Source organism: Saccopteryx leptura, chromosome 3 (genome assembly GCF_036850995.1).
Source record: "Saccopteryx leptura isolate mSacLep1 chromosome 3, mSacLep1_pri_phased_curated, whole genome shotgun sequence".
In the NCBI taxonomy this organism is placed as follows: Eukaryota; Metazoa; Chordata; class Mammalia; order Chiroptera; family Emballonuridae; genus Saccopteryx; species Saccopteryx leptura.
This window is the reverse complement of record NC_089505.1, coordinates 365,471,309-365,485,983: the sequence shown is the minus strand read 5'-3', so window position 1 is coordinate 365,485,983 and position 14,675 is coordinate 365,471,309. Positions and strand designations below refer to the sequence as shown.

Genomic DNA, 14,675 nt, shown 5'->3' with positions numbered 1-14,675 from the left:
CACACACACGCACACACGCACAATATGAGGGAGAACTGAATTACTATTTTTCGATCGGTGCTTTATGATATCCTAGGACTGAGGTGTCATAGCAGGGGGCAGAGAAAGGCAAGAGGGTTGACCCGCCAGCCCCAACCAGCAGCTTGCTTTTATCTAGTTTATGTTAGGAGCTTCTGGGGAAACTTTCTTAAAACAGGTTTCAAACCACGAGGTTTGAAACATCCTGGATGAGTGCACGCCAAAGGCTTCTCCACGAGGCTGTGATGGCCGGTGGGTCTTTCTGAGCAGCGTGCCTGCTCTCCGTCGGTCCCGCCCTGCTCAGTGCCCCGCGGCGACCAGGGCTGCCCCGCCCCATACGGGCAAAGGAGAAGGAGGCGGGGCTGGTCGGCAGGCCTTCAGCTGCACCTGCCCGAGAGGGGCGCAGGGAACAATGTGGGTCACAGGGGCAGGTGCACCTGTCTAGCGAGGTCAGGATGTGGTGGGGTGCCCCCGGAAATCCTGCAAGATCCTTGGCAGGGAAACCAACTGATGTCAGGTCCCTGTCCCAGCTCTTATTGTCCCTCACGCAGACTGTCAGACCCCAGGCAGCGCTGGGCAAGTCCCAGGTCAGCGGGGAGGTTAACGGGTGCCCGTCACAGAACGAGGACAGTGGAAACAAAAAGGCCAGGAGCCCCTGGCTAGTCCATTTCCCCATCGTATCTGAAGACCCTGAGGCCCAAGGAGGGAGAGGGATTTGCTCACCTTGCACCGAGTTAGCTGACCATCCAACCCCCTGAGGAATCCCGGCTTTGGTAAATTGTTAGCTATCCTACGTCACCAAATTTATATCCGCTTTGGATATAATCTATAATTTAATCCTCAGAACAATCCCTCGGGGCACGTATTTATACCTCAAATTTATGGATTTGAAGAACCGAGGCTCAGAGAAGTACAGTAACTTGCCACAGGACACACAGCCGGGGGGGGGGGCGAGGGCTGGGAGCTGGAATCTGAACTCAGTCAGGCCTGCTTTACAGAAGCTCCTTTTCAAAGCTCCCTTATTCTGTCCGAGTCCCGCTCATGATTATAAAAGCAGCTCGTGCACGTGGGAGGAGAGGATGGGGACCTCATGAAGGTGTAAAAAATAAATTGATACCTTCACCTGTAAGATCACTGCCCAGAGAGCCCTTGGAGACAGCTTAGAAATAATTTCCTTTAATATTTGTTTACATATATGCATTGAAATGTTATAAAATGAGGATAGTATAAACACAGCTAGTTTTTTTTTCTCCCCCACCCCCACAGCATGCACAAGTCTTTAAAATACTGCTATGACACATCCCCTGTGACTCACTCCTGACTGCCTCTCTACCATGCCAGGCCACCTAGGAATGGCCATGACAGGGGACTTGAGTGGGCCTTCCCTGGCCTCTCTCCTCCTGTCCCTACTGCCCCCCACAGCCAGATCCCAGACCCGGACTTCCAAACGTTGCCACCTGGCATCCAAGAGACCCATTGGGACCTCTGTGTCCCTTGTTCTAAAGTTTCACTCAAAAGTTTACAGCCCCTGAAGTTTCCTTTGATGACTTTTTTTTTTTTTTTTTAAATAATCCCTTCTGTTGCCTTCTCAGACTAGACCAGAGGACAAGAGAGCGAGACAGCGTTTCCGGGAGGTTGGGAGCACAGGTTAGGCACACTCGGCTTGAACCCCAGCCCTCTTCCTTACTGGTTCTATGACCTTAGATATGTCACTTAACTTATGTCACCTATAACGTTGAGTTGTTGTGAGCAACCCCGAGTGTGGCAGCTATAAAATGCTCAGCCCAGTGCCCGGCACAGAGTCAGAGCTGGTCACCACGACGGTGGTGGTGATTGGTTTGGGTGTCACTGTGACTCTTGGGGTTTGGACATGGTGAACAGCGAGGGCCAGTGCCCCCGCCCGTGGCTTCATACTCGCCAACATTGGAAGCAGATCACGTGAGCGAGCTTAGGGTTGTCACACTTTGGTGGCGAAAATTCTAAGGCCAAAGGGAGGACTGGGTCACTAAGTAGGTTTCCATATTCCAACTGTCACCAAGACTTTCCAGCCGTTCCTGGCTTCACTGTGGAGACCAGACCGGCCTCCCTGGGCCCCCTCCCCGTCACACACTGCAAAGGGGTTCCGGTGACCTTCGGCTCTGACAGCGACAGCGAGGCCCGGCTTGTAGAAACACAGAGCGGACAGTGTGCACAGGACAGTCCTGGGACACTGCCCGGGAACGAAGGTCCTGAGAAGTCTGACCCCCATGTTTACAAGATAACACAGAGCACACGATGAAAGGGGCCTTGAGCTGGTCAAACAGAAACCTCGCCAGAGCGGGCACAACCCACATTCCTGGCGGGCAACTCCCCGCAGGCAGGCGTGTGACCTCTCCGTGCCATGCGTCCCCTCCAGGGGTGCCCAGCCCCTCACGGACCAGAGCGCCTTGGGGATGTTTCTTTGTCCCCGTGGAGAGACAGCAGCATGGCCCTGGGGAATGCATGCGGGTTCTGAAGTCAAGGAGAGGTCGTGTGCCCCCTGCCTCCCAGGGCTCCGTGGCTGGTGAGCCAGCTGGCTGACCTCCGCCCCCAGCAGGTGAGCGAGGAACGGGAGGCTGGAGGGTTAACCACGATGGCGGCTGCTAACTGCCCACCAGGAGGTGGGCGCAGAGCACGCCCCACCCGCCTTCCCTTGGTCCTGAGGAGTATAAAGACCAGGTAGGACTTCTGTCTCATGGGACTGCTCACGGGAGGGATGGAGGTTCTCTTCTCTTATTAATACTGTTCAAAAAAGTCACTGAGTCTTGATTGCCGGAAGGAATCAAGCGGCCCTCTCTCTGGAGAGCGTCCTTTCCGCTCATCTCATGCAGACGAGTAAACTGAGGCCCCAGGTCACACAAGGAAGATAGCGTTGGGCCAAGGACTTGGGGCTGGGAGGACCATGTTAGGTGAATGCCAGTTCTGATCCCGGGAGAGAGAAATTGCGAATCTTGTAGCACCAGAGTTAATTAACTCGCTTCTCTTCGGCCCTCTCCGTATTGTTCCTGGAAGCAATTATGTCTCATCACCCTCTCCCACCTCCAGCTCCTGCATAAAAACTGTCACAGATTAAATCAAATTGTTCAGCCATTTCATTAGGGAGACTCCGGCTCTTGTCCTCCGGGGACGCCTCTCACTCTTCCCCAACAAAAGCCTCTTTCCGATAAGTTAACTCCTTCCTGGAGACTAGCGGCAGCCGGCAAGCAGACCATCGAGGGGCTGGGGAGCCTGATGGGTTTCCCCGCCCAGAGTGGGATGCGGTGGGCTCGGGAGCCGGCCCCCACCCCAGCCTGCGCGCCGCCCTTTGGACAGAGGCAGGGCGGGGGCGTATGTCAGAGCACAAGGACCCAGATGCCCAGGACCCGCCGTACCCTGCTCATCTTGAGGCCCTGGGTATGTTTCTTCTCTTGGAGGGGTCCCAGTTTTCCCGTCTGAAAAACGCAAGTTTCAAGTCGGTTTTTTCCCTCCCCCTGTACTATATTCCATGGCCCCCCACCCCCTAGAATAGCCCACAGATGTTTGAGAATTACTGAGTTGTTGGGAAGAGAGGAAGTTGGCATTCACTGGCCTACAGAAGCGAGCCTTTTCCAGGGGCTTTTCCTGGAGGTGTGCTGGATAGGAGAGAGGGAGAGGGACCCTTCTGCCGGGGAGTGACTCAGGAGGAGAGGGAGAGGGACCCTTCTGCCGGGGAGTGACTCAGGAGGAGAGGGAGAGGGAAGGAAGGAAGACAGGCAGAGGGACGGGCCCGGGGGTGTCTGGCAAGGGAGGGGTGACGCCCTACATGGGTGTTCTCGGTATGAGGTTAAAGGCACCATCTCTGGTCTTAGGATATGTTCTTAACACCAAATGTCGGGCTGCAGGAAACAGAACGGCGTTGTCGTGAGAGTGGGAGACAGAGCAGTGCTCGGCGGTATGGGACGGACACGAGAGAGAGTGAACGGGGGAGGCCCATGCACATGGTTCAGGGCTGTCTCTGCAGGATTGTCCCATCTGGGCGGCTCCTCAGCCGGCCCCAGGGGCTTTCCCCAGCAGCCCAGAGGCCTTGGCAATGACAGATAGGAGGGCCAAGGGACTGGGGTGACAGGGGTGCTCCAGGAAGGCACTGAGCACAGGACAGGGGCAGTGGGAGGCCTTGATGGGACGTCTGTGCACACCATGCGGCTGCCAGCCCCCCCAGGTTCTCAGAGGCTGCAGGCCTGCTCCCTCCGCAGACACATCCAGGTGAGGGGGACCCCGTGCCTGCGGGCTCAGGGTCCCAGCACAGGACAGGGGCAGCGGGAGGCCTTGATGGGACGTCTGTGCACACCATGCGGCTGCCAGCCCCTCCAGGTTCTCAGAGGCTGCAGGCCTGCTCCCTCCGCAGACGCATCCAGGTGGGGGGGACCCCGTGCCTGCGGGCTCAGGGTCCCAGCACAGGACACCCTGGGGAGTGTCTGCTGAACAACTGGAAAGTGGCTGCTGCTCTTTCTACCAGGCATGGTTTCTTAAGCACTTCTTTCGTAGGAGTATTTTTTTTTAATTGACTGCATGCAACAGGCTAGGGGCCGGGGACAAAGAAAATGTGTCCCCTGCCTCTGGAGCCAGGCTGACGCTGTCGAAACCCGCCAGGCTGCAGGAAAGTGCCCCATCAGGCTGTCCTCTTGGCCTTGTATTTGGGGCAAAGTACGCGAGACAGAGAAGGGGGGGCCCGGCCTCGCATTGGGAGCGGCTCACCCTTCCCCTGCCCTGTCGTTTCTGGGCACAAAAGCCTTCGTGGTTAGAACAAGAGGAGATGCTTAACTTTGAACGTGAGGCCTTCTGCGGGGCGTGAGGAGTTTATACAGTCTCTGCAAACTTCTGCAGTTACCTTCGGAGCAGCGCCATTCTATTACCATATACTAGTGTGAGTCACGACTGATAGCCTGCTCGTGTAAATATTTAAAACATGTTCGCTTTCAGAAAACACTTGTTTGGGCTGCCCTTGTTCCCTAATACACAGTTTATCCCCCGTCTCCCCTCCCCCCTCCAGAATCAGGAAGTGGCGCAGCCCGCCCCCGGCCTCTGCAAGGCCTGGCTCCGAGAGCACAGGGTGTTCCAGGACCCGAGGTGACAGCGCGCAGAGGAAGGATCTGAGGTCCAGTGCGGTTGGCCCCGGGTGACTTTTTGACCCTTTCAAGCTTTCAAAGCCTTGATCCTAAACTACAAAGAATGGGGTGCAGGCAAGTTTCTAGTTGGGCTGCACACGCGGCTGGGGACCGGCCCCATCCATTCCCCTGTTTGTCTCCGTGAGGCAGGTACGCCGCGCAGGTGTGGCCTGTGCGCGTCAGGCGGGTGGGAGGACCGTTTTCCGCCGTCACCATCTAAGTCCCCTTTGAAACCACTTGCAGGGGGGCCCACCATGTGAACGCTCATCATTATGAGCGATCAGAAAAGACTATCAACGGCAATAATCCACACGGGTTTTTCGGTCGGGCTGTGTTCGTAAGGGTTTCTTTCATAAGCTTTATCTGTGAGTTTCCCAGCCACAACCCAATGTCATTTTATTACGATTCCCCAAAGCAGGTAGGAAGAGGTCATTAACGTGTCCCCAAAGTCACCTAGCTTGTCTGTTCTCAGCCAGAACCGGAACCATTTGTGGGACAAGCCGGAGACTTGGCATCTGTGGCTCACACAAATCCCAGCAGCCCCCGGTGACATGCCGTGTGACCTTAGACCAAGTCCCCTACCCTCTCTGAGACTCAGTTCCCGTCACTGAAAAATGGGGTTCGGGTGCAGGGGCTTGACAGCAATCAAAAGGATGCAATGGAATATTACTCGATCTTAAAAAAGAATGGAATCCTGCCATTTGCCACAATGTGGATGGACCTCGAAGGTATTATGCGAAGGGAGGCCAGGCAGACAGGGAAAGACAAACAGCGTACGATTTCACTAACATGTGGAATCTAAAAAACAAAACGGACAAACAGAAACAGAAACAAACTCACAGCTACGGATAACGCGCTGCTGGTCGCCAGATGGGAGGGGTTTGGTGGGCTGGGTACAGAAGGGGAGGGAAAAGGAAGTGTGAAAGCCAGTTATAAAAATAGCCACCAGGATGTAAAGAGTATACAGCACAGGGAATATGGTCAATAACATTGTAACAACTACCTACAGGTACCAGGGCAATCGCTTCAGTTTTATGAATGTCTGATCACTATGTTGCACACCTGAAACTGATAGAATATTGCATGTCAGCTGTTATTGAAAAATAATTTTTTTAAAAAGTTCCTGCAGATGTAAAAGTGTGAAGGATGCAGCAAATATCGATACATGGTTGCATGATGGGATTGTCCCTGTTTCACTGTCTGTTGAGACAGCAAACAGAAGACAGCTGAATAGAGTCCCCCGCTCTCACCCCGTTTGGGTTATACAGCAACCCCGGAGTGCCATGCTGTGTGTGAGTGACCCCTACATGGGTGTCCGGGGCCAGGGCTCAGGAGCAGAGACCCTGCAGCCCATGTGACATCCGCAGCCTGGCACACAAACACAGCAGGAGGCTTTCTGTCACCCAGGGCACAGGGGAATGGAAACTTTCGCCACCAACAGCATTTGCAAGCAACTTCCCCCTCTGTGGTTTTTTTTTTTTTTTCCTCTGTCATTCCCTTGATAAAAGAGCTCGCGCTGCGTAAATGTAACCAGCGCGCCCCGCGCTCATCGTCACATAAAAACAGCCACCTTTCCAGAGGCGGGCTGCCTGAAACATGATGCACGATGTGCTCTAAACTGGGTCACTCTCCACGCAGAGGGCTGGGCGCGGGGCTGACTCTCCCTGTGTCTCCCCTGTGCTGTAGGCTTCGAGCATCTTCCAGCGCCCGGGGAGCGAGAGAAATGGGAAACAGCATCCGGTCCACCCCAGCGCCACCCGAGAGGCCTCTGCCCTGCCCAGATGGTAAGCTGGCTTCTTCGGTGCAATGCTTGACTCTATCCCAGGAGAGCCCTGGGCGTCGATGGGGTGCTGGGCATTGTGGAAACAGAGCAATGGGTCCACAGGGGCTCTTTGCCAGTAGTTAACATTTTCATAACGGAATGTTTAAAAAGATAGGATGGTGGCAACCCGGAAGCGAGCCGATTTGCTGGGACCTTCTGGGATGGACCTTCAAGGAGGGTTGGTTCAATCCCTGTACTTTATCGATGGAGAAAGCTGAGGCCCACAAAGGGAATATAAGCTATCGAGTCAGCCGTCCAACTCGGGCTGGTCTGATTCCGAAACCGAGGCTCTTGCTTGCCGTCTGCCCTGCCGGCCCGTGCTACAATACTTTCATGCATGTAACGTTATCGTGGGTGTGGAGTAAGTACTATCAGAGCTGGGCGAGGGCTTCTGTGGCTGCCACTTCATAACACTGGATGCTAGCACTAGCAGAGCCTCCCGAAAATAAAGGGATTTTCCTGTCCCACCGGTAGCATCGCAAGGGTCAGGCGCTCTGAAGGAGGGCGCAGTGTCACAGGTCACAGGTTGATCCGTGATCAGCTTCGGCCAGAGGTGTCAGATGGAGCTGGACTCCCGAAGCTACGGTCCTTCAGGGACCGGCCACACAGCTGGGAGGGGACACCAGCGAGCAAAAGCAACAGCTGAGAGTAAAACCCGCCGCTCTCTGGGTTCCTGGTGCTTGTCCCTCCAAGCAGTCTGGGTTTACTGTCTGAGCGGGGCGTTGGTGGGGGCACACTGTGTGGGGTCCTCTAGGGAGTTGGGAGAGGGGTGGTCAGGAGGCCAGGCGATCCCTCAGTGTCCCCAGGGTAAGTCACTGGACACCTCTCGGGACAGTTCTGCCTCCCATTGTACATCACGGCACCCAGGGCCTGGCCTGCCTCTCCTGACCGGGGTGACCGCGCCTGGTTCCCCACGCTCCTCTGCCTCACGGCCCTGGGCCGAGCTGACAGGCACAGACGTCTGCTGTCATGCCTGCTGAGCCCCAGTGCAGCGTGAGTGTGGATGGAGCCGGGTTCCTGCCCTGCCTCTCCTGACCGGGGTGACCGCGCCTGGTTCCCCACGCTCCTCTGCCTCACGGCCCTGGGCCGAGCTGACAGGCACAGACGTCTGCTGTCATGCCTGCTGAGCCCCAGTGCAGCGTGAGTGTGGATGGAGCCGGGTTCCTGCCCTGCCTCTCCTGACCGGGGTGGCCACGCCTGATTCCCACGCTCCTCTGCCTCACGGCCCTGGGCCGAGCTGACAGGCACAGACGTCTGCTGTCATGCCTGCTGAGCCCCAGTGCAGCGTGAGTGTGGATGGAGCCGGGTTCCTGCCCTGCCTCTCCCTACGGCTCACACAACGATTTCTGTGGGCCCTTAAAGAGGCAGCCCTCTGCACGGTCTCATTGTCCCCTCAGACATCCCCAAGGAAGCATGTAGGGACAGACTGCCTGCTCCCCACCCAAGGCAGACACGGGGCACTTCTAGACGCCCTCCTTCCTAGCCCAGGAATTGTCCCCTCCCCCACAACCTAAGAGGGAAAAAAGAATGGCCCCTGGACCAGAGGCCCTGGAGCCACATGCTAGGTGGAGCAGGATGTGCACCCGCCTCCCGGGGGCCCGCACCTCCCGTGCGGAACTGCGCAGAGCCACCGCGTCTGCCGCCGCTGGGAGAGAGGCTGGCTCCCTCCTCCCGACTCCTCCAGACCAGCGCAAGCAGCGCTTCCTCCCCGGGCAGGGCCGCTTCTAGAACGCCGACGCTAGAACGCAGAGGACCCCGGCCAGCTCAGGAGGCGCCCCTACCCCGAATCGATCTCGTGTTGTCATTTCTCACACTGGGGCAGAGGGGGCCTCATGCTTGAGCAAACCCCGTGAAAACACGGGCCTCCGAAGACTTGCTCATTTGCCTCCATTTTCTTTAAATGCAAATCGTCGTGAAATAAGTTTCTCTTTTTCCACTGTGAGGGTGGGGGTGTCACCTCAAGAAAGTGGGTAGAGGGGTCTCCCCACCCTGCCGCCCCCGGGGTAGAGAATTCCCCAGGCCGTACCCAATTTGTAATCCAGGCAACCACATCAAGGGCTGGCGGGTGGCCGCTCCATCCCCCGCCCCTGAAAAGTCCCCCTTGTGATCGGTATTAACTTGATTTCCCCTTTTCTCTGACACCTACGAGGATGGGGGGGGCAAGGTGGTACAGTCGATGCTGCACTCACTAGTCTTTATCCAAATGAAGCAAAGGGCCTGGGCTTTCATGGAACCTGTACCCAGCCAGCTGACACTCACGCTTACTCATCTGGTTAGTCTCAGCTACGTGGAGGCGGGGGGGGGGGGTGCTGCTTCCGTCCCCCAGACAGTGGGAGCTTTCTTGACGTTAGTCTGAAGGGTATGGAATTAAGGACCGAAGGCCCAGCCCCTGCACAAGGATCAGCAGGAGGCCAACCTGTGGACTTCGAGACAAACCCATTTTCTGAGCTTTGGGGGGCTAATTCTTCCCCTCGTACCAGGGCTCTGGCTTTGTCCATCTCTTCTCTCCTAAAGCTTTCCAGAACATTCCTGATTAGTCTCCTTCCCAGAGACTGATATCACAGTGGTCCCAGAGGTAGCAGAATATGTGGGAATAGGGCGGGTCCCAGAGGCGAATGACCTTGTCGAGGTCCTGGCGTTGTCCCCAGGAAGCTGTGTGACCTCAGGTAAGTCCCTCGGCCTCCTATGAGGCGGGACTCAGCTCCCAGAGATCAGAATGATCCCTCCCTCACGGCCATAGCATGGCACAAAATGGCTATGATAAATGTGGATGGAATCACCGCTTTACAAACCGCATTTGGGGTTATCTGATGGCACTAGGCTGTGTCTAAATGGCCATCCACCCCTTTGCCTGCAATTTTTTAAAGTAGTAGAACTGGGGAGTCCAAAACTTGCTTTCAAATCATTTCTAATAGCTGGTGTTCTCTACAATTCTACACGTACTTCTGATACCTGCTCTGTGTTGGACACGGGCGGTACAGACCTGAATAAGACCAAGGGACGCCTGCGTCCCAGGGAAATAACAGAAACCCACCCTAGGAAGAGAAGTCGATCACATGGCTGTGGTCTTCCTCTCCCTGTCCATTTCTCACCGTCTTATTGTCCTGACCTAGAGCGAGACCTCACTGACAGAGGTGGGAAATGCAAACCCAGACAGCTCAGACCCTTTCTGTGTGAGGAGGATGGAAATAATGCTAAGTGGGGCATTTACATAGCATCAAGGTGCTGCCCTGGTGGAAAAAAGGGGTGGGCGTGGCTCTGGGGAGGAAGGAGGGGGCAGGGAAGTCACAGACCCAGCTGGCACATCTATCTCAGTGAGTGGTCCTCAGACCTCCTGGGAAGCCATCAAATGCAGATTCCTGGGCCCCACCCCAGACCTGCTTATCAGAATCAGCGATGGTGGGCGGGAGCGGCACAGTCCCTGGCTAACAAGCCCCCTGGTGCATCTTGAACCCTCCAAAGCTTGCAGACCACAGGCCTAGCTTTTGGTCCTGACCGTTCCCAGACACCCAAAGAGAGATGAGAGACCTCAGTTTGCCTCTGCGGCGTTCTCTGTTCCTGGTGCTCAGACTGCTCACACTGGACACGATACACACATCCAGTCTCACTTCTCACGATGGCCACGGCAGACAGTGCCCATTACCATCTCCACTCTGTAGTGGAAGGCACTGAGGCACAAGAAGTTTCAATGACAGGCCTGAGGCCATTCAGCTCAGAAGGGGACAACTGGGACTTGAAGCCAGGTGGCCTGCATCGAGAGTCCCTCCCTTCACCCCCACGTTTCAGAAGAGGACACAGGCAGCCTTGCAAGGAGCCCACGTGTTCTGAGAGGGGCTGGGTGCTCTCTAGAGCGGGGAAGGACATGGCCACCAGATATAATGACAGAGACACTCAGTGTCCCTGCGAGGGACACCACAGACAGGAACGTACATTAGATCATCGACTAGATCTGCCTGCCCATCTGGGTCTTGCTCAGCCCGCTGCTGGCACAGCAGATGGCTTGAGGTGGGACGTGACCATTCACCTTTTAGATCATTGTGTTTTGAATGGATGGGATAGGAAAATAACGCGCCCAGTCAAACCCATGATTTCACAATGGTTGGAATGGGACTCAAGGTTGTTTTAAGTGAGTTGACATAAAGGGAAACATTACTAAGCAAGTGGCCATGCGGGTTGTCCTCAGCTGTGACAGGAAGAGCTGGTGGGGAAGAGCAGAGTCTTGGACTCCCTGCTGATGGTTACCGGGTTTGGGGACCAGGCACACACCTTATTAGTTCTGTGACCTTAGGCAAGTCTCTCCACCTGGCGGTAGCACCTAAGAGCCTTAGGGTCTGCTCAGTCCCGGTCTGCCCCACCTAACAAGACCCGGGACCGAAGAGAGCTTTCTGGAACACTGTGTCTCACTTCCCAGCCCACAGGACCCACAAGTACAGCCTGTGCTCCGTGGTGATTGACAGAACTGGGCTGACGTTGTCAGGCCAGTCTGCCCAACCCCAATTGGTTAGTTGGATGTGTATGTGTTTCCGGTTAAAATATGAAAGTGAGGCCAGCTGTCACCCCTCCAGAGGCCGTGAGCTTGGGCATGACTCACAGAGCACATGAGCAGAAGCTGGTATCACCGTATCACCGCATTCAGTTCCTTGCCCACCAACTACACCGAGCGGCCAACTCTGAGGCCCCAATGAAGTTAGCCTTTGTCTCAACCGGCCAAGGATCACAGGTTAACTTGGGGTAACCTGGTAATTAAAGAGAGCTGTATGGCTTTGTGACATGACCGTGAACTTAGAAATCTTTATAATCTCTGCTAGACATGTCGCTAAAATTCCCCCAGCCTTGGCTTCTTCCCCTTTAAATAAGAATGGATGTTCAGTATGGAGCATCAGAAGTAGCAAATGTCTAGTTTTGCGAGTTGATTATAAATGAGATCTACTCAAAGGGGTCCAGGTGTGCAGAAGTCCCAGGTTCGATTCCCGGCCAGGGCACACAGGAGAAGCGCCCATCTGCTTCTCCACCCCTCCCCCTCTCCTTCCTCTCTGTCTCTCTCTTCCCCTCCTGCAGCCAAGGCTCCATTGGAGCAAAGATGGCCCGGGCGCTGGGGATGGCTCCTTGGCCTCTGCCCCAGGCGCTAGGGTGGCTCTGGTCGCGGCAGAGCATCGCCCCTGGTGGGCTTGCCGGGTGGATCCCGGTCGGGCGCATGCGGGAGTCTGTCTGTCTCTCCCCATTTCTAGCTTCAGAAAAAAAAAATGAAAAAAAAGAAAAAAGAAATAGTGACAGTACTCCAAGGAATAATAATATAATAACAAGGAGAGTGAAGCCTGTGCCCTGTAAGTTCTGCCTGGCTTTCCTTCCTTCTCTGGGGGTGGGGGAGGGGGATTTATTTCCTATTTTTACACTTTTGTGCATTTTCTTCAGTCTGACTCATTTTTGAGTCGAACTATCAGCAAATATGTGGCCTTCCGACTTTCGTCTTCTGTTCCCACCAAATGGGGTTAGTTTTTGGTAGATAAAGAGTATTTCCAGAATGACACGACCGAGAGGCTTTTGAAAATTTAGGATACAGTTGCCAGAAATACAGAATATTTTATGCTGGATTATGCAATGAGAACCCGTTCCCACCGCATAAAAATGGTACCCGCCACTCTGGCTGGGGCAGGCTCCGCACACAAGCTGCCCCGTGTGCTGGCCCAGTCCTACCAGGCAGTTTTAATACTTCCCATTTCTTTCTTTCTTTTTTTTTTTATCCATGAAGAGATCAGGCTCAGATTAGTTAAAAATAAACCTCTCCCCAAATCACAGAGCTATTAAGTGGCGGAGGCAGAATTTAAGCCAGGTCTGATTGATTTCAAAGCCCCTTCTCTCTTGGGAAAATTCTCTCCGGATTTCTCTTTTCTCAGGCCTGGCACGTAATCCGTCACTTAATTCATTTTCTTATCTTCTGTCTGCAATAATCCCTTTGGCTTCTTCTGCCCTCCCCTTCTACAGGTCGCTCATTGATCGGGTTTAATTCATTTAATTCTAATGTTGGGATCTCCAACAGGGGAAGCAGGGGCCAGGGGGGAAGGGGCAGAGGTTTCTAGGAGTGTGTGACAATCCTTTTGAACTTTATGAGCAAATTCAAATTTCCTAGTTGCACGTATTCTACTGCAGGGACCAGAGCTCAGCGATGACTTAGGTGGGACCCTACCACCTGACTGCATATAGAACGACCAGCTGTTTGTCAGAACCACTAAACAAAAGTCCGCTACCTTCTCGTGTGTGGTCTGTCTTTCTGACCCTGGTCCTAAGGTGATGGGGGTGGGCCTGATCTCTTGCAAAGAAAAGACCATGAGAAGGCCATGCCCTGGAGGCAGAAAGCCCCAGGAAAGACTTTCTGAGCCTCGTTTAGGTGTCGCTGCTACAAAAACAGCCTCATCACAGGAAATTCCACAGGAAGCTCACCTTCGCTACTGCGACATCGAAACTCTCCAGCCCCTTGAGCCCCCTTTCCCCCGTGGAAACCATTGTTTTCACGGTGGAGTTTTGCTCTTGTTTCTGTTTCGACTGGTTTCTGATTCGGATGTTAGGAACAACAGGTTCTGGTTCTCAGTCTTCATCTAGAATCGGAGCTGAGTCTCCACCTCTCTGCCGACCCCTGGTCTGTGTCAAGGCCCTATCGCCGTCCCAGAGAGCGAGTGCCGAGGTGGCTCCCGTCACCACTGTCTTCCAGGGGCGGGGCGGGGTGGTTCTGAGATGCCCGCCCGCACGCTGCCTGCCACGAGTCAGGTCTGCGTCTCCCGGCTGCTCTACAAGCAGCGGCAGGCATCCGGAGCCCAGGAGTCGGGTCCGCTCCACATGCTCATCCCATAGACCTGCCTCGGGCTCGCTTGGCGGTGGTGCTGGCCCGGGGCTGCTCCTGGAGCCGGGGACAGGCATTCCCCTGACAGTCCCACTAACTCAAAACTACGACCTAACCCGGAGCAGCTGCTTCAAAGGAGAAGCGCGGGGGCGAGAGGGGGTCAAGCAGGAAACCTGCCCTCGGGAGGAGACTTCTGAGTTGATCCAGGCGGGAGGGATGAGAGAGGTGTGCACCCCCCCCCCCCCAGGGCCGAGGGCGCAGGCGCCGAGGATGTGGAAACTGGCACTGCCCGTCGAGGAAAACAGAACCACCCCCCCCCCAGGGCCGAGGGCGCAGGCGCCGAGGATGTGGAAACTGGCACTGCCCGTCGGGGAAAACAGAACCACCCACCCCCCCCCAGGGCCGAGGGCGCAGGCGCCGAGGATGTGGAAACTGGCACTGCCCGTCGGGGAAAACAGAACCACCCCCCCCCCCCCAGGGCCGAGGGCGCAGGCGCCGAGGATGTGGAAACTGGCACTGCCCGTCGAGGAAAACAGAACCACCCCTCCTGCTTCCGGAGCAGGGACCACGGTAGTGAGTGGTCTGCGCATGCGCGGGGCCGTGCGTCCAGAGTTCCACCCTGGAGGCGGCGTCCAGCCCCCCGTTCCCAGAGAACCCCAGGTCTGAGCGGGGAAGGCTGCGTCCGCACTCAGCCTGGACGAGTCAGCCTCCAGTGGGGGCCGGCGTCCTGGGGAGCCACATAGACCGTGTGCACCAGGCCCCCTCCCCAGCGGGGCCCCCGCTACTGCGAGGGCTCGTGCCTCATATTGTAGCTGCAATTCCGAATTCTTTTTCTTAAAGAGGCCCTCCTAATTTGCAT

The 14,675-nt window shown here is 55.6% G+C and overlaps 2 protein-coding genes across 4 annotated transcripts in view; one reads left to right on the top strand and one right to left on the bottom strand.

Annotated features, from left to right (window-relative positions):
* Positions 1–14,675, bottom strand: part of TG (thyroglobulin) — a 228,179-nt gene that overhangs the window by 62,263 nt on the left and 151,241 nt on the right. The window lies entirely within an intron of this gene.
* The window catches only part of SLA (Src like adaptor), a 35,716-nt gene that overhangs the window by 5,740 nt on the left and 15,301 nt on the right, over positions 1–14,675 (top strand). Inside the window, exons 1-2 of one of the 3 annotated variants that reach the window (XM_066379557.1) lie at positions 2,038–2,593; positions 6,846–6,943. In XM_066379557.1, coding sequence (XP_066235654.1) covers positions 6,883–6,943 — 61 coding nt within the window. In that variant the 5' untranslated portion in view covers positions 2,038–2,593; positions 6,846–6,882. Of the gene's footprint in view, positions 1–2,037; positions 2,716–6,845; positions 6,944–14,675 lie in introns of those variants that run through there. The other 2 variants (XM_066379555.1, XM_066379556.1) reach the window with 2 other exon arrangements.